At 39.7% G+C, this 26,291-nt stretch overlaps 1 protein-coding gene across 1 annotated transcript in view; it reads right to left on the reverse strand.

The window, feature by feature from the left end:
* The window catches only part of GPC5 (glypican 5), a 766,577-nt gene extending 754,650 nt beyond the window's left edge, over positions 1-11,927 (reverse strand). Inside the window, exon 1 of the mRNA XM_035564881.2 lies at positions 11,771-11,927. Within this exon, the coding sequence (XP_035420774.2) occupies positions 11,771-11,927 (157 nt within the window). The remainder of the gene's footprint in view (positions 1-11,770) is intronic.
* Positions 11,928-26,291: the final 14,364 nt, after the last annotated feature.

The following is a 26,291-nucleotide window of genomic DNA, read 5'->3' on the forward strand; positions in this document are numbered from 1 at the left end:
CCAAACCAAGTCCCCTAAACTGACCACCTCTAACTTCCCACAGCATTCCCACATTCCCAGTCCTAGGCAGCACCCCCAAATACAGAGACTCCTCTCATCCCATTTTGCCTTGCAAAGACAAGGGCACACCAAATCGCAGCCCAAGATGCAACAAAGCAGGCATAGGAATTGCTGCTTCACAAAAGAGCAATATAATGCCAATTCACTGCTCTGGGTGAGGGCCCCTCTGCAGAGGGCAATTGCTATAGAGCAGCTGAAACACAATGAACAGAAAGAGGAGCAGCAGCAGGGGGGATGAACCAGGTCATGGTACCGCAAGCACATACTTCAGATGCTTAAGGCTGGCCACACCTAGCATTTAAAACAGGCAAAGCTGGAACCTGAACTGCATGAAAGTCTATTTTTCTACAACCTATGCTGAAACTTTTATGACACTTGTTTAAAAGTTCTGTGTTGTTTTTTTTTGGTTTGTTTGTTTTTTTTGTATCAGTGCAGTGGTCATTTTGCTTAAGTAAAGTTTGGTCCTGCAAAGAGAGAGCAGGTTACTCCACAGAATGGGTCAAGAGGACAGATTAGTGATGCCTGACTCAAATCAAAAAATATAAGGATTTAAACTATGTTAATGCACTCTGTTCCAGGGGTGAGTTACACCACATGTATATAAAACACTTATCATTTCAGGTGCAATATCTCATATGCAAAACATGTCCAAGCTGACATTGTCTAAGGGATTAAAGCACTGCAAGCTTCTATTAAAACTTTTTAAATCCTCTCGCTTATGATCAGATACATTTGCTGTCATAAGGAATACTAATTAATTTAAATATTAGCTGCATTAAATCAGAATTTTAAAATAACATACTGTTAAAGCAGCAAGAGGCAAACTGGACTAATAATACCACCCACCTACATGCAAATTAAAGGAATGATAATAAGCCTGCAGCAACATTTACTCATCATACCAGAAAGGTCTATTCACAGGTACAACACGCAGTTCTCTCTCTGGCGTTTTTTTTTATTCTCTTCGAGTTTATCACAGAGAATATCACAGTACAGGGCAAGCCAAGGTATAGTCGGTAGTATGCCAGCAGCAATACATCTACAAACATCAAGAGAAATAATGTTTATACTGATAGCAATATTCACAGTATTGCATTATAACAGCCTTTTTTTTCCCTCTCTCTTTTTTGGTTACTGAGTATTATCTACTGCTTGTAACAAAAATCAACCCACTGCTGTTAAAAAGGCAGGCAGCTACCTAGTCATGTAACTGACACTGGAAAAGAGAGGAACCATGTTATTAAGTTGTTTGGACACATTTCAATGCCATAGCAATTTCAGACTTACTATATTCTTTATTCCCCTACATGTGTTCTTTAAGTTCTTTACTGAAAAGGAAAGGGTTTATTTATATTTTCTTATTTAAAAATGGATTCTGAACTCAAATGGTTGTTGTCTGTTTTTATTATTATTATTTGTGCACAGATTTTCTCTTTCCTAACCTTCAAATAAACCAGCAGGGAGCTCAAAAGGAAAGAATTAGTCCTATAGTCAAACCTGATCTACTGGGCTTTGTCTGTTGGTCTTACATTGACATAGCAGGCAGTTTTACAATTCTTTGCAGTACTTGTTCTTTCTTAGAACTACATTCCTGCTTTTTCAGGGAAGTCTCCTACCTTCATAAAGAAGCTTCCAGCCAGCATGACTTCAGAAGAGAAATGGAGGGGAGGCCACTGATAATAATACAAATCTAAGACAGAGTGCTTTTTAACCCAGATGCATGAATAAGATGTCCTCAAGAAATAGAAGTTTAAAAGTTAGACAAGAATACATCATTTTATCTAATCAGACTAACATATGGATTAGATTACGAACTCTTATGTTGCTGAAACCTCTCTGGCTATTAGAAATTGTACTACATGATGTGTGTTAAATTCATGTCTGACCTTGCCCAAAGCCTGTTCAGCAAATCACGCTCAGCACCTACTCAGCACCTACCTACTCAGCACCTACTCAGCACCTACTCAGCACCTACCTCAGCACCCAAATCACGCTCAGCACCTACTGACACAGAAGCTGAACTGGAACAGCACAGAGCTTGGATTTCTCCCAAAGCTGCTGCAGTTTTATAGGGACAAAAACATTGTGAAATGAAAAAATTATTTCATTTCTAGTTATCCAGAAGATAACCCAATGCTCCTACACTATTCTGAAAAGAGTCTCTCCACTCTTCCTGCAGTTTGCTCCTCCAGTTTACCATTAGCTCACGACGACTTTGGCTTCCAAACCAGCACGCTCCTCTGATTTCCAGTTTCACAAAGCAGCCTGATCCATTCATCTTTTACCTCTCTTTCATAAATACTTGATATCATTATATATCTATATTAAAAGAAATGTTTTCTATTATAATTCTCAGTATTTTTCATGTTTCTTGATTTCACAGTTTTGAAGTTTAATATGCTTAACTATCCTTTTTTCTTCTTGACCTAATCGCATTTGATGTATGAGCCCAAAAAATTGTTAAGATTAAGAAACACAACAGTTGCTTGAACTAGAATTAAATCACCAAGAGGTTTTATCTAGATTAATCTATTATTAATCTAGATTAATTTTACTAAGTATTGTCTACATCAGGATTTCCCTGCAGAGAACTTGATGACAAAGAAAAGGTGTGACAGAACTAAGCAGTGTCACACTGAAGACTCACATACTCCACTATGCTTTTTGCAACTTGCTTTTCTGCAGTAAAACATCAGATATAAACATTGTCCTGAGATGAATTCAGACACAAAAGTCTGCATTCTATATGCAGCACATTTTGAAGGCCACACACAACTAAAACAATCACACGTAGTTATAAAAGCAGAAAAATTTTGAGGGTTAGACTGTTAATTCGCAGGTGTAATGTAATTAATACATTTCAAGCCTGCCTTTCAGGGCTAGATTAGCTGGTTTAGAATAGTTGAAGCGAAAAGCATTAAGAATCAGAGGGATAATTAAAATAATAAAAATCAGACACCTCTACATTATCATCATTAACAAGAATTTAGAATTTCTAGTTAGACATTCCCCAGCAGCACCTAAACAGAAAATAATCAGTCTTTACTGACTAGTTTTGAACTTGGTCTCTGCTCTTACATATTAGTCTGAAATATCAAGTGCATCTTTTTTAGAGTGTCACAAGACTATTTTCACTGTATTTAAAGTATCACAAGCAATTATTCTGAATTTCCTTATGACATTGATTACTTAATTGAAGAAGCACAGTTGGTAAGTGCCTAGAGTAAAGCTGATCCAAATGGAGCACAGAAAATTGTTTTATCCTGCTTTTACTTCTTCTTTTCTTTTTTCTTTTCATGGGTGACATCTGCAAATGTCTTCTTGTACTGTTTTTTGTTGTTGTTGTTGTGTTTTTTTGTGTGTGTGCGTATGTAAATATGGTGGGAAGCAGGGAGAAGAATCAGCTATGAGTGGTGGGGGGAAGAGTTGCAGCTAGCTAAATTGCTTCAACCGTGACTGAAGAGCTAGAATACAATTTTTGGCTTGCAACCCCTAGGGAAAAGGATGGCAGCAGCTACAAGGCAAGAATAACAAAGCAACCAAAAACCCAATTAATGAAGCAACCCGTCAAAGCATACAGAACGCTCGCTTGAAACTGGTAATTCACAAACTTGCGATGTTCCCACTGCTGCTTCGTTTTCCTGCTCTGAGCTGCGTGCAGAAGGGCAGCACGCCGACAGAGAGAACTCCTCAGTTTTAACCTCGGCAGTGCCACAGGGGTGTTTTAAGCCTCAGCCACGGGGCTGCAGGTCAGCAGGCAGTGGGTGAAGGGAACTGCGTGGTCCAGCTCCACAAAGACTTGAGGACTCTCACACATTCCGGTTTAGTTATTACTGCAGCGAAGATCAATTCACTGATATTAAAATAGGGAAAGGGCTATAGTCGTTCACTTTCTAGCATTGACTAAAGTCTGTGATGACTAAACACACACGGAGATAAAATGTTTTATTCCCTGAAACCCTTCCCTGAGAATTTAAAATTTCAAACACTGTACCCTCCTGGATGGCTCTAGGCTCTAAATTTCCTGAAGAGCAATTCTTGTCCTTTTTGACATTCATTTGAGACCACATTTATCACAGTGTTTTAACTCAATTCTGTTTCCAGACCAGAATAAAAAGAGGGGGGGAAAAAAAAAAAAGAATGCCATGTTTACCTGATGCTCTCCTCAGGTCTAACATACAACACTTTGGTTTACTAGCAACATACTGGCATCGCATTTTACAGAACCAAACTGCAGTCACTAATAAACTTCAGAAGATTTTTTTTTCTTTTAGTTAGAAGATTCCTTGAAACTACAATCTTTCTTTAGTTTTACATAGAAGAGAACAAGCAAAGCACAACTTCAGCAGCTCAATTTATGTATTTTATGATTATTTAAAGCTGATTTCATTTATTCTTCTTCACATAATCCACTTATTAATTTAAATATGCAATAAACTATTCATGTTTCCTATAGTTATTTCAAATATTCCTGATCTAAAGAGGGTCTGATAGTTCAGTATTTGACTTTCCAAGGCCAGAAGTATTCAACTAGGTTTGGAAAGCCTGCTTTCTATGACACAACATAATCTTTATAATTTATACTGCTCCAGACAATACTGCAGTGGATAAATACTAAACTTTTCAATAAGCTTATTTCACAGTCTGTATACCAAAACATTCAAGAACTAAAAATCTCTCTGAAAAGTCTAAAAAAGGAAAACTAGACATAGTGAACTTCTCTTACATCACTGTAGTCTTACAATTTTCTGATGGGTGACTTGTTAGAAAGACATTGTAAAATATTGTGCATTACAGGAGTCTCTCCGGTAGAGCTCCTCTATCTTCAGATTCCAACACAGCTCATATATGGGCCCAAATGCCAGCAGGGGGCTTACAGCTGTTCCCAGTGAGGGAATATAGCTGTGGTGGGTTTAGAGAGGCTTTTTGCTTTTTTTTTTTTTTTGTCGTTTGTTTTTCCTTATAAAGTGCTTAAACAGACCAAAAAAAAAAAAAAAAAAAAACAAGAAGGAAAGAAAAAAGACTCTCAGTACCATGTGTGTAAGACGACTTGCCTCTCTCCAAATCTTAGCAGATAGTAACTACACATAAATGTCCTCTCTCTGCTTGGAACCAAAAACATTACAGAGAAAATTTGACCAAGTGTTATTATTGGGTTGCCTAAAACTCAAATAACACTATGTTGCATATAACATCATTTTGCACGAGGGCATTGTTGCACAATAAACCATAATTTTGTGATGAGAAGTGTGTAGCTGTAGTCACATTAAGTTAAAACTAGAACTTCTAAGTACTGCTCCTCATTCTCCTACTGAATGGCAAGTGTACCTTTCACAAATAAGCAACAATTTCATTTCTTAGAAGCAATGACTTCCTTTTTCGTATGAAGTTCAGAAAAGCTGACCTTGCACAAAACCTTTGTACCATTCTTCCAACATGTAAAGTATAAACCCCTGCCTTTATTTCATCTTAGTTACTAACAAACAATATACACAGCATCTGCTCACATGCAGTTCTTTGTGCATATAGTCACACATACGCATGCTTGTTTAGTATTAAGATTACATCACCTACAAATTAGGTGTATTAACCAAACTGTGCTTAATATTTTAAATAAACGTTAGGCACTGCTTAGCTTTCAAACTTTGACATCTTCTCTCTCATAAAGCAGGAATTAATATGAAATTTTATCCAGGCTTGTTACAGACTAGCTTCAAGAAGACATTTAGATTTTTAGCAAAACTATAGCAATAATGATTTTTTTTATGGTTTCAGCTGACTCTTCAATATTCTTTTCTCCCTTTGATTTTATGTTTGTTTTTTTTTAAACAGCATATTTTTAACATGGATATCATTCCTAATCCTAAGGGAACTCTGTTTTTACTTTAAGACTGCTAATCACGTACATATACAGTACATTTTATTGACTTAATTCTGTTCCAGCTCATTAAACACAGCTGCTTTCAATGGTCATGAAAAAATAACTGAAAACAACATGCAAAAGAACCCAACCAACTAAAAATTGTGGCGTTGCTCAAAATCTGCAGAGGGGCTTTGTAGTTGTTTCTTAGAGCACTATGGCACAAGCAACAGCTTAAGGACAGTGTTTCAGGAGAGCACAGAAGCAACTGATTCAGGTCATCCCATTTCAGTACAAACAATATAAAAAAACACACACTTTTATGTGTTTTCACATCTAAGAGTCCTCCTGTTTTCAACAAGAACGGTTTATTGACAGCCATTTATTCTGAAATACAGTGAGAGAACAGTTTCTACTCTAATGAGCAATAGTGGCTCTTTTCAGTACCAAATTCTGAAGGCACTATAACTGCAACCTGGGTTTTTTATAGAAAACCACAGAGGAAAGAAAGTAAAATAACTTAGCCTGTTATGTATAGATAGATATTAAGATATACAGTTACAGTCTAGGAAAGGTTTCATAATTGAAAACAATCTAGATGGGTGCAGAAAAAGTGCTCAGCAAGAATAAAATGTAATAATTCTGAGGTATAATTTTACCTATTTCCAGAAGATCTGGAACTGATTTCAAACTTTCATTCATGGTCTCAGCCCTACAAATCCATATTTTCAGTAACTTGAGATAAACAAGTGCTGACAGGATGATGATGTTAAATGCCAGGAAGAGAAAATACCACGTGTGGTATTTCTGCTTGTCAGCTTATACAAATACTTTCATGAGATCAAATCCAGAGTCTGATAAAACCCAAAACAGACCTAGGATTGTCATGATAAACAGTCTTTTAAGAGACAGCACTGAAATGCCGCAAGGTCTGGAAGCTGTTGTTCAAACAAGTGGTTTGCTGCAAAATGGACTTGCAACCTGTGTCAAACACGAGTCTCTCATGCTCGCCCTTTAACATGTATTTGCTAACTCATCTTGGCTAGAGCCACTGCTCCACACTCAGCATTCATCACCACCATTAAGACTCCTGTAAAACACTTCAGCCTTGTTAAATAAAATAGGTAAGGATCAAACTCAAGCACATGACCCTGACTGCCCACACTGTTGCATTATTTACCCAACCTTCTTCTGTGGCTCTGTTTAGACAGTTCCAGTGCGTCTATCTCCTAGAGAAGGTGCATTTTGTATATAGCCTTCAGAGGACACTGCAGACAGCAGGTCTGGCTCCTTGGCACCCTCAGAGATCACCTTCCTACTGGCAGGCACCCTAGCAAGGTATAAGCACCTCTAACATACCCTCATGCTACAGCTCAAGGCACAAAATGTGCATTCATGTCACGCTACACACAACACCTCCAAAAATACTTTCAATTTTTAAGATTGTTTAAATTGGCAGAAGGGTGAGGACACCCCAAAACACCAGAGTACCTTGGTATTACAAGAGTATTACACTGGATCTAGAGAAAACTCCAGGGCAAACACCAAGTAGTGAGGACACAGCACGTCTGACAGGATACCAGCCTTAAGTACCACAGACACAAGCCAACCTACTCCATTCAGCACTTTGGTCCCATCCTCTATTTCGCAGTCCAGACACCACTTTTCAGGTTGTCCCAGACAGATCAAGGCTTTTCAGCACTACTGACTTCCTAGAGAAGTTGAGATATGGGAAATAGATATGGGAAAGCTGCCACACTGCTGATTCCAATTTTTCTGTTGTTTTTAATCCCAGAATATTTTTAAAAATCTTTTTTTTTTTCCCCAGAGTGGTCATTTTGTGGATCCAGGGGTGAAATGCTACTTGCACTCAGAAGCCAACAGCATATGTTCACACACACAAAAACAACATATGCAATAATCCCCACAAAATACATGGATGTGATAAAATGGACTTTAACAACTGATACAAGCAAGCAACCATTTCCATTCCCACCTAAATCCTTTTCTGGAGATCTGCATGCGTTCAACAAACAGCACAATCAGAAGTAGGCATATGCACACACACAAATCCTTGATTTGACCTCCAATAAAACCAAAACCCAAATCACCTAAATTTAGATCATAATTAAATTTAGATCAAATTAAAATTCAAAGAATAGTTTGGGGTTCCATCAGTCTGACCCAGATCTTTAAATAACAGTAAAAAATCAGTTTAAACTGAACTAGCAAGAATATTTTAACTTGAATTAGCAAAAAAAAAGACACCAACTTTTTCTGAGATTATGTCACCCTTCCAGCAGTTTTTTGCCTCAGTTATTCAATTTCATATGTATAACTGCTTTCCATCAAAAAGTCTTTGCAATAAAATTTATACTAATCAAAGTCTTCACTCTTTTTATTATGCTTTTTGTTCTTATGACTGCATAAATGACCTCCAAAAAACTACTGAAAAGAACCCTAGATTGATTCCTGAAGGTAAAAAAAAAAATGCTTAGAGTTTGGAAAACTATCTCAAGTGCTTTTTGTCTACATCAGTAGGAAACGCTTGATTCTACAGTTCTAGGAAATGTAACTTTTTTCAACAAGCCATGGAACTCAGCTTTTTGGTGCAAAGAGAAGCCTGACAATTTGTTCACTGACATACCTAGTGGAACTTAGTGTGGCAAGGGAGACTGGTTTACCATTCATTCTATTCTGCTGTTCTGGGGGATTCTGAGAGAAGGAAACAAGAAGGAAACAATCTTATTTGCAACTGAGAACAAGGAGATTTGAGAAATGAGCTTTCCAGTTAACCTCTCTGAAAAATGAGCTGATGATATAAGCTAAGAATTCTAGCTTTACTAGCATATATGGGGTAAAGAAGTGGAATTCTTCAATAGACTACAATATCAGAAATAGAGCCTAGGAAATAAAAATATCTGTAAAAAATAATTTTGCAAACAGCATTTTTTTAAATAATCCAACAGTCTTACATACACACACACAAAAGGAGGCCTTTTTGTATTTACTTCATGCTTTGCATATTGTTCACTTCTCCACTACAATTAAAATGGTCTTTCAGAAATTGAAAATCATCAAGTTTTACTGTACAGTCCCAACACCAGTACACTTGTAGCACAGAACCAGACAGGCAGGGAAACAAAAAGTATTTTTGCAACTATCATTTAAAATCAGCATGACAGTGATAAATGTTTCATTATAGCATGCAATGGGGCTGACCACAGGTCTGTACACAAATCATTGCTACAAGATTGAACACAGACAAGTTTTTCCATTGCAGAGGGCAGCACTAGAAACCTTGTTTTTGTTAAGGATATTCATTTATCTTGATTATTAGTTACCAATTTCAACACCAATCCTGTGTTATGTGAATGATAACACAAACTCAAACATGAAGTCCCTGTATCCTTGATGATCATCTTTGCTTCATGCATATACCAGGCATTTTTGCATACAACGAGAGAGAGTTTTGCTCCTTTAAATATACAGAAACTACACAGAGGAGCTGCAAAACTAATTGTATAAAATGCATGTTTTTTGAGATGATGCATATTCAAAATAAGGACATACACCAGTCCCTGAATGAAACGTAATTACAATTTGCATGATTTGTCGATATCAGGCTGTTTCATTTCTTTCAGCACTAAGAAAAGGGAAAAATAGAAACTATAAATGCTATTCTTTGTATTTGAATTCACAAAAAGAGAACAAGGCCAAAATCAGCCAACTTTCTCCCTATAATTTTACTGACTGTAGAGTTTACCTTCCACTGCATGCCAGCGCATATCCCAACATTCCCACTCCCCTTCAGCTAGTGATCCTTCTCCACATGAAAGGTGTGATTCAGCTTCAGACATGCAGAAGAAGGTGTCCTTATATAATAAGGTGGCACTAAAAGAAATGCAGATAATACAACAGAGGCGGAGGGGCTGCACAGCTCACCCCCAAGCTGCCACCCAACATCTGAACCAAAAAGGAGGAGCCCCCAGGCTGCACCCACCAGTCAGTGCGGTCGCCCACCTGCGGTGCCAAGGATTCCCACCTGGCTCTCCCACTCCACAAGGTGCCTCAGAGGGATGGGACCTGACAGCCCCACGAAGATGCTCCAGAGGCTGCAGGGAATCCCCAATGCTGCCAGAAGCCTATGTTTGGGCAAGCAAATTGAGACCCATAACTGCGACTCTGACACCTATTTTCACAAGTAGGCACCTACCTAAGGTGCTTATATACATACATAGGATACACGCACATTTCTAAATGCCTTCAGAAAGAGTTTTAAAATATTTTTCACTTCTTGCCTCAGAAGAAGGCTGAGTATAGATCAACAGCAGAAGTGACACTTCTTTCCTCTTCCCATTATGTTTCCAACCTACAAATACCTTTTATCAAACTTAAATCATCTAAAATACTCATTTAATCCCCATTTTCTTGTCATCCAACTCTGACCAGATTTTAGCATTCAGAACCATTTGTTTCATGTACCTCTGGGATCAAAGATACTCAAAGCAAGAAATCGTGCATGTGCTCGGCTCCTTGAGGTTTTCCACGCTGCCCACAGCACCACAACTCCTTCAAAGAGCGAACGGCTGCACCGCACCTCCTGCTGACCGCTGCTCGCAGGGCACCAGACGAGAAAGGCATTCTGCTACTCTGCACAAAACCGGTTTTTGCTTTGGATCAGGAAATTCAGAAAAGTCAAAAGAAGAAAATGAGTGGTGGCATGAGACTTATAGAGAAAGGGGGGAAGACAGAAGCAGGGCAGAAGGAACGTGCATAAAGTACTACAGTTGTTTCCTCTGGAGGCAACATGTTTCTTCCCTGTCTGCAGTACACAAGTGAATGTCTGGTGCCAAAATAAATGGTAATGGCAAAAGAAAGTGCAACAGCTATACCAGACTATGTAATGAGAACACAACCACAATAGCTCTATCATTCATCCTGATGTCATTCATGCAATTAATCAACACCAAACATTTAAATCACTGACAGGGCTTTGACTCAGATTTCAGTTTCCAGATGAAGTATCTTTATTTGCACAGTACCCATCCAGCCAGGCTTTCCAACAAAAGCAATTTTTTCCTTTTTTGTGAAGATGATAAAATCTTTAGCTAGAGACAAAGTAAGAAGGCTATGTATATTATTATAAGTACTGGTGACTGAAATATAACAGATAATCTTAAATGTAACGCAGCATTACAGTGCACAATTTACAAACCAGAGTCTTTAAAAAGCTGTATTTTAAAGTGATTTCTCAAGGAATAAACACAGCATGCCTTATCACGACTCACAGAATGAATAAAAACTACGCAGATCAACTTAAGCAAAGGAGGAGACAGCTGATGTTTCCAAGCAGGGTGGATGTTAATTCAGCTCCCGCTGCACACAGAAGTCATTTTCTGCCAGGAAAGCATTGACTCGCATTTACTAGCATGCCTGACACCTAAGACGAATGGATTTTACACGCAGGTCTTCATTTTAAGTTTGTGAGGAGCACCACTGAACCCAACCGAGGTACTCACACGGCTGGAGAAAGAAAAAAAGCAAGCAGCAGATCCCAGAAGGTAGGTCTCCTTGATGCGATTTGCCACATCACTTTGCATGCGCTTACAAAGTTTCGCTGCCTGCATAACGCTGGGCTGCACTCCCAGTCCTGCTACTTAACACGTTGCTTTCCGAGGGAGTTTATTTAATTACAGCTACAGCGGTGCAAGCCCCTCTCCCTCTGCACAAGGATAACCCGGCTTCTCCTCGCCCCGGTCCAGCGGCACCACGACCCCCGGGCTGGGCGAAGCCCCCTCCCCGGGGCAGCGCCTCCTCCCCGGAGGAAGGGGCCGGAGACCCCCTTACCTGCCCGCGGCGAGTCCGGCACCCCCCGGAGGGGCCCGAGCTGTCGCAGCTGGAAAACTTTCCGCACCGCCTCACAGCCCCGCGGCTCCCCTGCCCCAAGGGCGGCCGTGGCGGCCAGGAGAAGCAGGACGACAAGGCCGAGGCTCTTCCCCGCCATGGCCCCGCCAGCAGCCGAGGCGGCGGGGGGAGGCCGCCAGCGTCGCCCCCCGCGGGCGGGACGGGACGGGACGGGGACGGGGACGGAGACGGGACCTCCCCCGGTCCCCGCCCGCAGAGTGCGAGGGGGGTCCCCGGAGCCCCTCCGGGGGAAGGGGCTGGCCGCCTCTGGTGGCCCCTGAGGGGATGGGGGTTTGGGGAGGGCCCGTCCGAGCCGGGGAGCGGCGCTGAAGGGAGAGGAGAGGAGGAGACCCCCGCAGCACGGGTGTGAGGGGAAGGGGCAGCGCAGCGCTGTGTGAGGAGGAAGCCCGAGGAACCGCCTTTAGGACAGCCCTAAAGCGACCTGCTTTCAGAGACGCTGCACAACGGGCTCACAGCTGGCAGCAGTGGTCGCGGATCGGTTTTGTGAGCTCGCCTTCTGATGCCAGGCTCGCGCTTTCCTGAAGAGTGCCTCCGAAAACTCAGCTGCCTCCAAGGTAACTTCAAAAATTTCGGTTTTCATAGGCAAACGTGACAGAGGACTGGTTTACAAAATCTCTGATTTTAGAAGCCAATGTCCAGTGGTAGCTGTCGGAGAAACCAAGGTTATCTCTGAAATTGCTCCCTTGATGCCAGAATTCAGAATCCCCTCAAGTTGGATTCCCTTATGAAGCCCACAAGTTTTAATGATGTATCTTACCCCATTTAACTGGAAATATTTTCTTACAAAGTTTCGAAACTGCCGGTGGTCATTCAGAACTTTACAACATCAGTCTATCCTAGCTCTCACTTAAATCTTTCCACTATAAATCTTTTAACTGTGGCAGCAGTTTCAATGCAAGACTGCAAAAAAACGTGGAGAATGTGTGAATTATTCTACACATCCCTTTGAATAAGGGTAACAAATTGACACATCAGTTATTAAAAACTGCATTAGAAATCAACTACTTCACTGCTGAGCAAAGCAATAAGAAAAGGGAATCATGTTGACATCCCATGTACTGACTGACGATTCGTAACAAGTGGAAAGAACCAGCATTTCCTTTTTTCAGCCACCTATGCTCATGGAGTTGGCAGTTTTCTTCTGTCAGCAAATTCCAACATATATTATTTGAAATGTCCTTTAACAGAATTTGTTCTACTGTTCTTCTACTGTTGGTAAACAGAACCATGACATTTAATATAAAGAGTGAACGCAGATGACAGGTTACAATCTTTTGATAAAACAAACTACAGCAAAAGATATTTGGGGCCCTTTATGAGGAAAAAGAGGGGAAAGCAGAACATGATGTACCCCTGCAAATAAAAAGATTTGTTTTAGACCAAAATATAAATAATTAAGAATGCAATACCTTGTCTGTAAGCTGTTAATGGACAACAAATCCCTTGTCAGCCAGTAGAGCACAAGTTCTTAAATAGAATACTCTTAAATATTGTTAAAAATAACACTGGGGAAAACAATTTGGATGTGGGAGCCAGAAAGTGGGGGATCTTATCCAGCAACTCGAAGATTGTAGAGGAAATTCTGGGAATCGTGAAACACCAACTTCAACACCTAAGATAAGACATGCACAGCATTCACAATAAATGTATGAAAGTTATAAGAGGAGAGGGGAAGAGTCTTGCAGGATAAGAAATACAAGTATTCCTACTTTAAAAAAAATGCAAGTTTCTTGTTTACATCACAACTGCACAGTAGTTTGCCAATAGCAACAGATGATCCTGGACTCCAGGGATTTACAGTGAACTGATCCCATCTTCTGCCAGTTACAACTCATTGAAATCTCTACCCTCCAATTCTACAAATTAAGGGGAAAGTGAGGGTTTTTTGGAAAGAAGTTGTATATACATCTTTTAGCTATCTCATTGGAGATGAAGAAGATTCAGGTTTAGTACAAAACTTTGTTTTGTTGTGGGTTTTGTGTTTGTTCTAAATGACTGTAGCATAACAACTATGAAGGAAACAATTAACTTTAGCCTAATAAAGAGACCCAATTTATTTTTCTTGCAGGTTTTACACTTTGAATCTTTCCTGATTTTAGTGTTACAGAAAAAAATATATATCTTCTAGCTCGTATGTTTTATGAAACAAATATTCTGGACAAAGTTTCTGCATATGTGCAACAACACACATAAGAAAGGAATTTTAACATGAGGATATACAGGAACTTGGTGAGAGAAAACATCAGCATTAGCTACAGTCTTGCCTCTTTTCCTGACCAAAGCTTTGACATATACATTGGTGTCCCCTCACTGATATCTGGCTGTCAGCTCAGAATGACTAAAGAATAGCACTTTCACACATTCTCATTTTGCCTTCATCATCATGAACACACCATTACCTCAATCTCTAGTGCAACTCTCCTCTCTGAATCTCATCAAGCTAAAATGAAACTTTATTATTTTGGCCATACAGCACTTAAGTTTCCTACTTACCTACATATCTAACATTGTCTTCTTAAGACTGCCATCTTGCTTGCAAATACTGAAACCCTTTATTTGGCTGTGCTGCCTTCCCCGACTGGATCCTTTCAGAGCTACTACAAAAATAACTTTCCTGACCCATTGCTTTATCCACATCTACTTTTTGCACATTCCTTTTGTCATGTCAAACATAAGTCTTTGATCGCATATCCCTTTACTGTTCCCATCTCACCAATGATGCAAAAAAAATGTTCCCACTACAAGACCTGCCTCCATCTTCAACTTCTGAAGTGAGGAAATACTTTCATACTATCTCCTGTTTTGTTTCATGTATCTGAAAGTAGTTCAAACATCCGTTAAGCTTTCTCATTCTCCTTTAAGTCATTCTTCAAGGCTTTCTTGGTGCTGAGTCATAACTTATTTTTTACACGCATCATAGCAATTAAGGAAGCTTTATCAAGACCATGGACTGTTGTGTTGACTAGTATGTTCACACCATGTCCCTGTGGCAAATTCCATGCATCTATTTCTGGTCTAATGACCAGAGCTCTTTGTAAGTTCTTAATTCCAACACTGTCCTTTTGCTTTGAACAGAGCGGGGGATCCTAGCACACAGATGGAGCTCCTTGAAGAAACAACGGGGAACTATATATAATATAAATATTTATTTCCTCCAGTTATGCGGAACTATTCTACAGTTAGTAAGGTGTTTTTTTCTCCTCTTACTTTAGGTTGAGCTAATTAAGCTAGTAAACAAGAAGTAAAAGCTATGCACCATTTGGTTTCATAACACTACCTTACTCTGCTACCAATGACCCCATGAATTTATGAGGCCAGTAAAATTGCACACTCATCTCTAAGTTTAGCTCATCTAAGAATCCATTAACTGCAGCACTGAAAGAGTTCATATCAGTATTATGAAAGTTTGAGAATGTGTTTACAAATACAGGTCAAAGTGTGGATTTTCTTAATGAGCTATTAAATTTTACCAAAAAAATCTATGAAAATGTTAACAGGGTTTTTTGTTGTTGTTTTATTCTTTGTAATTACAATGAATAATCAACATGGAGACATCTGATACAAAATGCTGGGGAAATAATTTTTGGTAACAACAGAGCATGGTCTTTTTTCTCCCACCACCACCACACCCACACCCTACCACACCCCACTGTGGTGGTTTTACTCAGCTGGGCAGCTGAACTCCACCACAACCACTCTCTCACTTCCCCTCCTCAGAGGAAGGGGGGAGAAAATACAATGGAAAGGGCTCAAAGGTTGAGATAAGGACAGGGAGATCACTCAATAATTGTTGTGACAAACAAAACAGACTGAATATAGAAAGATTAATACAATTTATTGCCTATCAGGCTAACAGACTAAAGCAGTGAGAAAATAAGAGCAAACTAAAAACACCTTCCCCTCTCCCCAACCTCTTCTACATCCTCTCCCCAGGCAGTGCAGAGGAACAGTGAACAGGGGCTGCGGTTAGTCTATAGCACTTCACCTCCGCTGCTCCTTCAGTCACTCTGCCCCTGCTCCACGTGGGGTCCCTCCCACAGGAGGCCGTCCTTCCCGAATTGATCCTGCGTCGGCTTCCCACAGGCAGCAGCTCTTCAAACACTGCTCCCACACAGGTCCACGCCACAGGGTCCATCCTTTGTGGAAACCACGTAACAAATGCCCTTCTGCTATTATTGCAGAACGTTAATCGACGCTTACCCCCCACACATTTTGCCCCAACCACCCCTTGTTTCCCCGTTCCCTGTCCCTGCGCATCTCCTCGCGGCATCGTCCCGCTCCCCACGATACTACCAGGGCCGGATCCCCAAAAAGCCGCCGCCGGGCCCCGAGCAGCGCCGCTCCCGGCCACGGCCCCGGGGGGCAGCCCCCTGCCGGCTGCGGGCAGGGGGAAGGAGCCTTGTCCCCTCCCCCCCAACTTTTTTTTTTTTTTAAATCACTGCTTCCCTTAAAGGGAAAACTGGTTTTAGAAGTGTAGGCAATGCATGCTGCCTGCCTAGAAGAGCTTCGGTTCTTTACAGTAATTTATGAGTTCAAGCATTCACAGAGGAATGTTGTATCCCCAATGTAATTGCATACATATTTTTTTCATACAGTTTTTTTTAAATTAATAATTTACACTTAAAGCATGGCTCAGCAATCAATGTACTTTCAGAAGTACTTCTCCTTACCACTAGGTATAGTGTTCCCATAGGGACCTCCTCAGATATCCTCCTGTTGAACATTCTTACTGTTTCCTTTTGATTAGTATCACTCGTCTTGCTTTCAAGATATTTAACTCAGGACCATCCAATTAAGACATTATCAGACAAGACCATCTGCAGTGTTTCTCTAAGAGGGAATGCCCAGTAAGGAAGACTACAGCAAAGGAAAGCAGCAACTTACACAGAACACTCACATGCAACAAACAAAGGTGGGTGTCATGTAACTGGAAGTACAGCTCTGCATTCTGATCCTAATATAAAAAGAGTCTGCATTCAATATCACCATTTACCAGCATCAGTATTGAAAAAAACATGCACTTCTGATGATACTTAAATACTCTTCTTTGAAACATTTACACAAGGTTAACACACTATTTTGGTCACCCCTAAGAACATAAGACACAGGGAGCACCTATGCCTTTTCCTAGGCGTCACAAAGGGAGAACCATTCCTATCAGTTGATAAAATATTCAAGTCTCATCTTGCCTAGAGAGGTGAATTTATTTCCCTTAGTCCACATGTGATGTATGAATTACTTTTACTTCATCAGAACAACGATGCCCAAGAAAACTTTGCAATCAGATACTTGTTCAACAAGAGGACCAGGCACCATCCTAATGAATTAGCAGGTAAGTCAACGTTCACATGTATAAGTGCTCATACTGTAATTTGCATAATTCATGATGTCTGTTACTATTCCTTACACCCTTGCAACTGGTGAAGCATATATTCCAACTCTGTAGCTGATGCCCAGCTTTTTTTTTTTTAGGTGAAGAGAATATGAAAAGCTATGAGGTATAGTCCACAGGACTTACATCTAAACAACGTACTTGATCCTTCAACTTCGTGCAACTGAATTAAGTGCTTATATTGTCGTGAATTTTAGCATTCCCCCTTTCTACAAGTGGGGAAGGAGGGCCCAAATATGCAAAAAAAGAGCATCCCACAACAAAAAAAGATCTTTATTGATTTACTAAATTCTGAACAACTGTAAATCTCAAGTGTTTTTGTGTTGCAGTTATGTGTGAACCTTACCTATACAAGCTCCAAGGTAAATAGCAAACTAGAGTTACATTCATTCTATTTTAAATGGCACCAAAAGTTAAAAAAAATAGTTTGCACAGAGTGCAATTTCAGTCCTAAATGAAAAAAACTCAACCCACAGAGCTACGACCCTTTTTGGTGTTTTTCCCTCAGCTCTCATGTTTTTCATAGTATGGTTTACTGTTTGTAGAACAAAACTGAAAACAATCCTGCCGCATCTCTCAGGTTTTATTCTACACCAAGTTCTGCTAGTAGGGATCAACACTTTATCACTTTATTTCTTCCTAACCTGGAATCCTAGTTCCAGATTTATGAGATGTAATCCAGGCACTTAAAGGGGACTGATTCATTAGCATTACATACAGAATTCAGTCATTCTAAATTGTCATTTAGACAAACCTAGGCACTGCCAGAAGTCAATAAGGGCTTAAGTTTCCATCAGTAACGGCTCTAGACACTTCTGTTTAGAAACACACTGTTACTAACTACACCCTGCCAGTGTTTAGCAGGTGACCTATACCTAGTCACTAGGTCCCACCTGAATCCATAAATTAAGTGAAAGAACACCTTCCAAATCTAGAGTTCAGTCCAAAATGCTGTAATTGTCACATTTTGTGGTCAAATATCAATGAGGGTGTTTGCACCCATTTTTTTGTTTTTAGTCCCATTAACACATTCAAAACAAAATCTGGCAGCATTTATCTGTTTGGCATGATTCAAGCCTTCCACACCTCTCCCAGGTGAACATACCAGATATTTGTTTATTTTGAAAGTGATAAGGCTGCACAAAGTCCTTCTGAGGTTATCCCAACACATACTATAGTAGTTGTGCTATAACAGTTGTAGCAACTGGCCTGAAGGAGAATAGAACTTCAATCCACCAAGTTGAGGTACTGGAAGTCAGTACTGGACTCCAGTCTCCTTTGACTTATGATCAAGTATTTCATCCTGAAGTTCTAGTGCAGATCTCTTTCTGCACTATAAATAAACAAAAATAGAGCTGTAACTTTCTATTGAAGGGCTGTTGAGCCTTCCTAACTACACCTCGTGCTCTCTTCATAAATCACTGTATATTTAACAAGATGCAATTTACACCACTACATAAAGCATTTATGACCTTGGTAAGGAATTTCAAAACTTAAGTCAATTTCCAACCTTACATTTCATGAAAACCACACTGTATATAATGATGTGAATGTCCACCTGCCCCTAATTACTAGTTATTGGGTACTTCTGGGGAGTTACAGGTATGAGATCAGAAATGCCTCTTACAGAAAAAGCTTCAAGTGGAAGTTTGATTACTTCAGACAACAAAACCAGCCACAAAACTAGAATGTTTTCTGCTGTTCCTGAACTACCTATTAAGTTGTACTTCTCGTTTAGTTCTCCACTTTGTGAACAAATAACCTAATGTGTGGAAATAGTTAGGCCTAGGTCCTCATTATAAAAAAAATGAAAAACAGCATGGTTATGTAGATACATAGATACCACCCCTTATCACTACCCAAAGAAACTGAGTTTCCTCTTGCATATGAAAAAAATCTTTTCTAAGCTGGAACCCCTCCCAGTTAGTGAGCTGACTAGCTCAAGGCATACCCTGGAAAAGGATCTCTGAACTGCATGCATTTCCTAGCTTGCCAATAGCATTAACATACATTTCATGGAAACTAAATATTGCATGTGAGTGAGGAATACCTACTTGGGTCTTACAAATCCACTCTATGAACAAGAACTGGACATTACAGCATGTAAATATTTAGAAAAGTTAACCTACTGTTATCCACCTAGCATTCCAAAGCACTGTAAAGACAATACAGAGCATCTAAGTTTAATCTTAGGTTTCATCAGAATTCATGAACACTTGGTAGCTTAAAATACTAGAAATATTAAAATAAGACAAAAATGGAAAAAGAACATATCTGTGAACTGTTTCTATAGGCTCAAAGGAAAAGCTAAAGCAGCTCTCCTTCATGACTCCAGCCTTGTCTTTAAGTGCAAGTCCTGGATGACTTTATATACATCAAGAAGAGTCAGAAGAGTTCAGAAATCTTAATTTTATAAGCCAAAACAATGAAGGTACATGTTGAATGATACTTAATTTTTGCATCATTTTGCTAGAATATACCATTTGATGAAATATTGCAAAGATAGCATGATGTTATAGAGCAATCCGAACTGTCATGCAAATTCTGCTCAGCAGGGCTATTTTTGTTCTCCTCTCTCCTCCAGGAGACAGAAAAAAGTATCTTCGCAAGGAATTTTGTTTGCATATAGCCAATGCTGCCCCCCCCCCCCAGTGCCACTGCCCCAAGTGAACTTCATCAGTGTGTAACACTCAACCCTACAGAAATAGAAAAGCTACAGACTGCACTCTCACCTTGACTCATAGTGGCCTACGACTTCTCAGGCTGCTCTCTACCTCACTCTAGTTCTAAGGGCTAAACCGTATCTGAAGGTTGGTCTCCTCGTGCTTTTGTCCAGCAGGGCTGTTCCATGATAAGCTACAGAAGCTTAAAGAAGGAAACATGGTAATACAAAAACAGGTGAGAAACAAGGCAAAAATGACAACAGGAACATAAGGTACCTACAGTAGTTCAGGATGGCATAATACAAATATTTCAGTTAAACTTTTTTTTTTTTTTAAAGAAAGGAGAAATTAATTCTACATTTTCATTTTCCTGCAAAACACGTAAACTCAGGAAGAGTTTTCCATCTCTTCAATTACATTTTCAGGGACCAAAAAGTTAAAAAATGACCCCAAAAATGCAACACACATCCCTGGAAATTTCTAGTCTAATTTCTACTTTTTTTAATCCAAGGCTTTTTCCAGATTTCTAGAACTAATGCCTTCTACAAAGTTCTCAATTCCATTCAAGTTCTCTGTTTATTAAGTGTTCACGCAGTCACATGAACAAAAGTGACAGCTCACCAGCACGGGCTCTTCTCTTAAGTTATGATCTTACTCTATCAAACTCCACTGCCCTCTAAACCCTTTGTTTCAAGCCAAAAACATTTCCCTTTTTAGGCATATAAGCAGTTGCCTGTCTCTCAATTTAAAGATTGACTACATAGTAGACATGCTCCTCTCTGCCTTTTCCCAGAAGCTGTTTGACTATTTTCCCCTGCCCCCCTTTTGGTCAGGATAGCTGTCATCTGTCTTGCCTGTGCAATCCTGCAATACGGAGTAGGAGTGGTCTGTCAGCTGTGCTGGTTTCAGAAACATTGCTACCAATTCTGAATTGGCATTTTGCAAGGTAGACTCTTACATTTTATCCTAAGTTTGACAGGAATATTGGAGTTAGTGCTTATTTAAATATTAAGAAGGGTTCTTCCATAATGGCTTAAAGTGCAAGCTGGGAGTGTTTGGCTATTTACGAAGTCTGTCATTCTAAGCTTCTAACTAGTTCAATATATACAGCTAGAACTGAATTAGCTTATTTTGGCATTATGCATACTGACAGCTGCAAAGCATTGGAGCCACCAACTGTTCGAACATGGCAACAGCTAGCTAACTTCTATTCCAGAGCAGTTTATACAAAACACAAAATGCAAAGTTCGTTCTGTCACCACTGAGTTTCCCTCGTTTCTTAAGACACAATATTACAATACTTATCCTATTAAAATTCTGAAGACTTTGCATTTGACCAAACAAAGTTGGGTATTTAAAATATTTCTACCTCTAATGACATAGCACATAGCACCAACAATGTAAGTATAACATATGCACGGAACACAGAAATTCTGTCAAACAACAGTGAGTTTTTTTCCTCCATTTCCTGATCTTTTGTAGCAGATACTATGCAGGAAGGCATTTTACTAGCCAACCTGTTCTTTGCAATTGTGAAAATATGTCATCTTTTGTGTATTAGTAACATTCCCCTTTATCTTTTGGATGTGTAAATATAGGCATATGTACCTATACACATACACAGAGTAAGAAAAAGCATAGACTAGGGAAATCAGAAGCAGCTGTGAAGAAATACCATTTCCTTAAGTTTGAAGAAATTAGGAAGGCTCCTGATTTGGTTTGTAACATTTCGCAGCCCCCTCAAGGATGAAGATATAAAGTCATTAGTAAGTATAGTTACTTTTTGTCCTTGCATGCTCAGGAAAAGGCTAGCTGTAATAAAATAAAAAGTCTGAAATATCAGAGAAATTGTAAACATCTGCAGCTTCATTAAATGTCTCCTATGTTTGGTGGAATCCATGAAAAATTTATCGGAAAACTGAATTGCATACAGCAAGTCAAAACTAGGTTTTAATATTAAAGAATCTGTATTCTAAATAATGCTATAAAATATTTTTAATTATTTATACCTAAACGGTGGGATGGGGAACTACAGGTAAGTGTACAACATTAGTACATCTTGCAATGACAAATTCTAAATCTGGAAAAGCATGGTTATGGTAGAACAAGAACATGAAACGTTGACTGTGCCAACATCCAGTAATTTCCTTGATTTGGAGATAATTGTAAGTGACCTTCCAAAGGTATACTCAAGTTTAGAAACAGGATTCCTGATACCTACATAAAAAAACACCATCAAGTCCAAAGGAAGATCCTCTCCATAGTCTCTCCAGCCTGAGGCTTGGAATCCGAGTCACAACCCATGGGGAAACAAATATCTTTGCTAAAATATTACAGCAGTCCACACCTCCTTACGCTGAAAAAAAGGGGCTTTCCCATCTTGAACACACATTCATCATAGTGTTGTGCAGGTTCTACAGATGAACACAAAACCTCCCCACACGAAGTACTGGACAATCAGATTGCAATGTGGCAGTTTGGCATGTGAGGTAAAAGGTATCAAATATTCCATCAAAAGGATGTCTACAGGTTAGAAGTAACTGAGTTCAACTACATAAAGTTAAATCTATTAGAATGAATGCTGTTCTCACCTTAGTTTTGTCTTCATGATACATCCAGAAAAGTTTTGGAATACTTACCTCACACTGAGGAAATGTTTTTTTTTTTCCTTCAAGTCTTGAGAGCTTAATCCATCAATTTACAGCTCAGTACCTCTGAGTTTGTTTCTGCTATCCCTAGACAAATTAGGTGGGAAGACTGGAAGCTCCAAGGGCACAAGGGTTGGAAGCAGCACATAAGACACCAGTTTGTTGTGATTTTACTTCATTTGGGCAGCCTAATGAAGTAAGTCTCCAGGTCTTAAGACCTAATATACACTTTGCTAGATGTTCATAAAACATGGGACTCACCCGTTTACTCATCTTTGCCAGCACTCCCATTGCTTAACACATTCCCTCCTAGTTCCACATCGCTGAGATCTGTGAGCTTCCAGATCGACGTATTTCTGGATTATCTGCCACATTCTTGCAGATTTGTTTGTACATTTAAGTCACTTTCATTGTTAGTACAGTACTACATCATTCCACTGCATACTAATACTGGTCCTTAGTCTAAACTCCCTTATTTGACCAAGAAGCATGCTTCATACGCTGTTATTTTAGGCAGAAAGCCTCATTTTACACTAGCATCACAGTGGACTAAACTTCCAGGTGTACCAACGTTCCTAGACTTTGTTGCAACTGCTGCACTTTCAGATCTATTGGCAGACTTAAGAAAAGGAGTACGAGAACTCTTTGCAAAAAAGGCAAGCATAATCCTGATACTAGAACAGATGGACCTGGTCGATCAAGGATGAACATCTGCATGGTTAGTATTTCTGAAACTCTCAGAATAAGGTAATGCATTAACTTCCAGACTGAAAACCAGGAGCACAAAGCCAACAGATGTTAATCTCAGTCTCAGTAACATCAAGATAGATCTCTCCTCAGTGAATGAGAGTAAAGCAGCTAACCACTGTCCTGACTGTGTTCAAGTTGTCTGGGAAACTCATGCAGTGATAAATGCACCAGTTCTACAGGTTACAGCCATACTGCACATGCTTTTCCTCACCAAGCAATGTGTGAGCTCACACTGCACATGCTTGGTATCACCAATACAAGGCAGTATTGCTCCCCTATGAAGCTGGCACTGCACACCAGCTGCACACCTTTCATGAACTCTGGCATAGTGAGGAGCTGTCGTTATTTCTCCAAATACCAGTGGACTTGGACATCAGGCCAAAAAGGGCATCCACAAACAGGAAATTCTTGGCAACCCAGGTGAGCAGAAGACTTCAGAAAGTCATGCTTCCATGCCTGGTCTTATTGCAATGGTAAGGACCATTTAATCTCAAGGAATGTTTCTTTCAAAGCAGCGCCTTCTCAATTTGGGACTGTGAACCAGCACCGCTGTCTGATGGAAGCAGTAACAAAGACCGATTGTTACAACAGTTCTAAGGATGATTGATTGATCTGGTTTTCCGTTCTGGGCACAAAGCAAATCTTAACAGGTTTCCTTCTCACTGTTGGAAGCCAATAAATATTAAGAAAACACTCAGAAGGGACAGGTATTTTAATTCCCATTCAGCTTTTATAGTTTTCTCCTTTCAGCATGGTAGTGTCCTTTGCTGTAAGGAAACAAGATCTTCACCAGTAACAGTCCTTTAACATCCCTCTCCCCAAAAGGAGAGTGCACGGAGTCTCTGGCTGACAGACTACGCAGCCTTAACACTACTTTGGTAGCTCTGCTACAGCACCAAGCTCTCAGCATTTCCTTCTATCCCTCTTTCAGCACAGGAAAAGAGTAGAGATGTATATTTTTATGCACCTTTGATTGTTTGTTCTGCTGTGCTTCATTAAAACCCTCTAGATTACTAGGCAAATAGCTTTTTACCCATTTATTGTTTAGACTGTTTTGCTAAGACTCCTTTGCATGTACCTTTTGTAAAGGCGAGGCAGATTTTCCAAGCCCTTTACAGGCTATAGAAGACTTTGTTTATCACCAACAGAACTTAAGATGAGTAGTCCCTATGTTTTATGAATAAAGCATATCCCTTAAATTTCTCAAATGCTAGAAAGTTTTGTTTCTGCAATGCCTGCAAGACTACGCTAACATCCTGTTGGCTCCCCATGCTTCTTTTACAACATAAGGCAAAATGTAACCTAATTTAAATGTCCTATTAATCTGCAAACTTCTAAAAGTAGGTGAAATTTGCTATAGCTTCCTTATCCCCCAAAGGGGAACAGGCCTACAAATCACTATATATTCTAGACTTTGAACTCTTTAATTCAGTACTGGAGATGCACATGAAGTGAAACTACATATATACACTGATGGAGCAGATTATTTTCACGATTTTCAGATTAACTGATTAACTCCATGTGGCTCCATTACACACCATGTCACCCAACCATCAGTACTGAATACCTCTGCATACACTTCTGTTTGCAGTTCCCACACGCTATTTCCCCAGGGGACCACTCACATGTCAGAGGCATGAGGTTTGTCTGTCAAGGCCAGCAGTGCTGCTCCAGTTTGGGTGAGAATTATACTGGTAGGTGAAGGGTCTAGCCCAGATTCCAGGCTGTGTCCAGACGTGCTTTTCTGACAACCACTACATGAAAGCAACTCAGAGAAACATCCAGTCAGTGTAAGGGTTACCTCTCGGTATACTGAGCTAGCTACACTGCCTGGAAACAACCTTAAGACTAGATAGAAAGAGGTAGTCTTAATAGAAGATAGAATCACAGTCATCTTCAGTTGGAATCCAGGACAGTATCAATTTTCTAGGGCTATGAATCCTTTTTAACCATTATTTTCCACTCTCATAAGGAAAAAACTTATTTTTTAATTCACAAAAGCCAATTTGAAGTAGTGACCTGCAAGACTCTCAGTATCCAAGAAAGTACAACTGATTCATGTCAAAAGAAAAAAAATCTTCACTTATTCATTAGCCCAGTTCAAAAATTTAGTACTCTAAATTTTTACCCTCTTAAAAGAAATAAAAACACAAAGCCTCCATATGTAATACATCACCAGAGCACGACTGGATACTTTTGAAAAGTCTAAATACTTTAGACACGTTCAATACCTATGTTAAGATGTGACATTAAGGAAGAATTAAGAATAGTCCACTGATCCGGCATACAAAGCTCTGAAGGCTTTTGTCACCCCTCCCACCTCCCTGCACCAAAACCAAAAAGTAACAAAGAAAAATAGAGTTAGAGTTCACTTTTAATGAAACTAGGCTTTCAACATACACCTCTACAGCATTGTGGAGATCCAGAGTTCCAAAACTGTTTCTCACAAAGCACTCTGTCTCAGCGCTTTCTTGAAAGAAGTTTAAACCTCCCCAGCACGTAGACTTGTATTCCACTAATGATTTTTCTCCCCTTCCCTACTCTAGGGGAGACTTTTAACCTCCATCCATCTCAACTTTCTCTCACGTTTAGAAGTGTTTTATTCACACAAATGTGGTATGAAAAAATGTGTTTCTCCTCCAAATCACAAGGGAGTCCATGTATAAGCATCTTTCAACTGACTGGGTGCTTTATTGGTTAAATTTTAATATAGACCTTAAAAAAAGGACAAAAATAACTTTAACAGTAGACATTAACAAGTGAACATCTGTTGTCAAAGCCATCAGTACAATCCTTAGACACGAGTTGCTAGGAAATAGAGGTAAAAAGAAACATCCTAACTCAAAATTCAGCTTCAAAGAGGAGCTGACTCAGGCCTGGTCAGACAAAGAACACGCTCACTTTTGTTTGCACCCATCTGCGTGGATAACCCCTGTTACAGATTGCTCATGCAGTCTCACTGAGCAGAACCTGCTTTCACTATCCTGCTG

Source organism: Cygnus atratus, chromosome 1 (assembly GCF_013377495.2).
Source record: "Cygnus atratus isolate AKBS03 ecotype Queensland, Australia chromosome 1, CAtr_DNAZoo_HiC_assembly, whole genome shotgun sequence".
Taxonomy (NCBI): domain Eukaryota; kingdom Metazoa; phylum Chordata; class Aves; order Anseriformes; family Anatidae; genus Cygnus; species Cygnus atratus.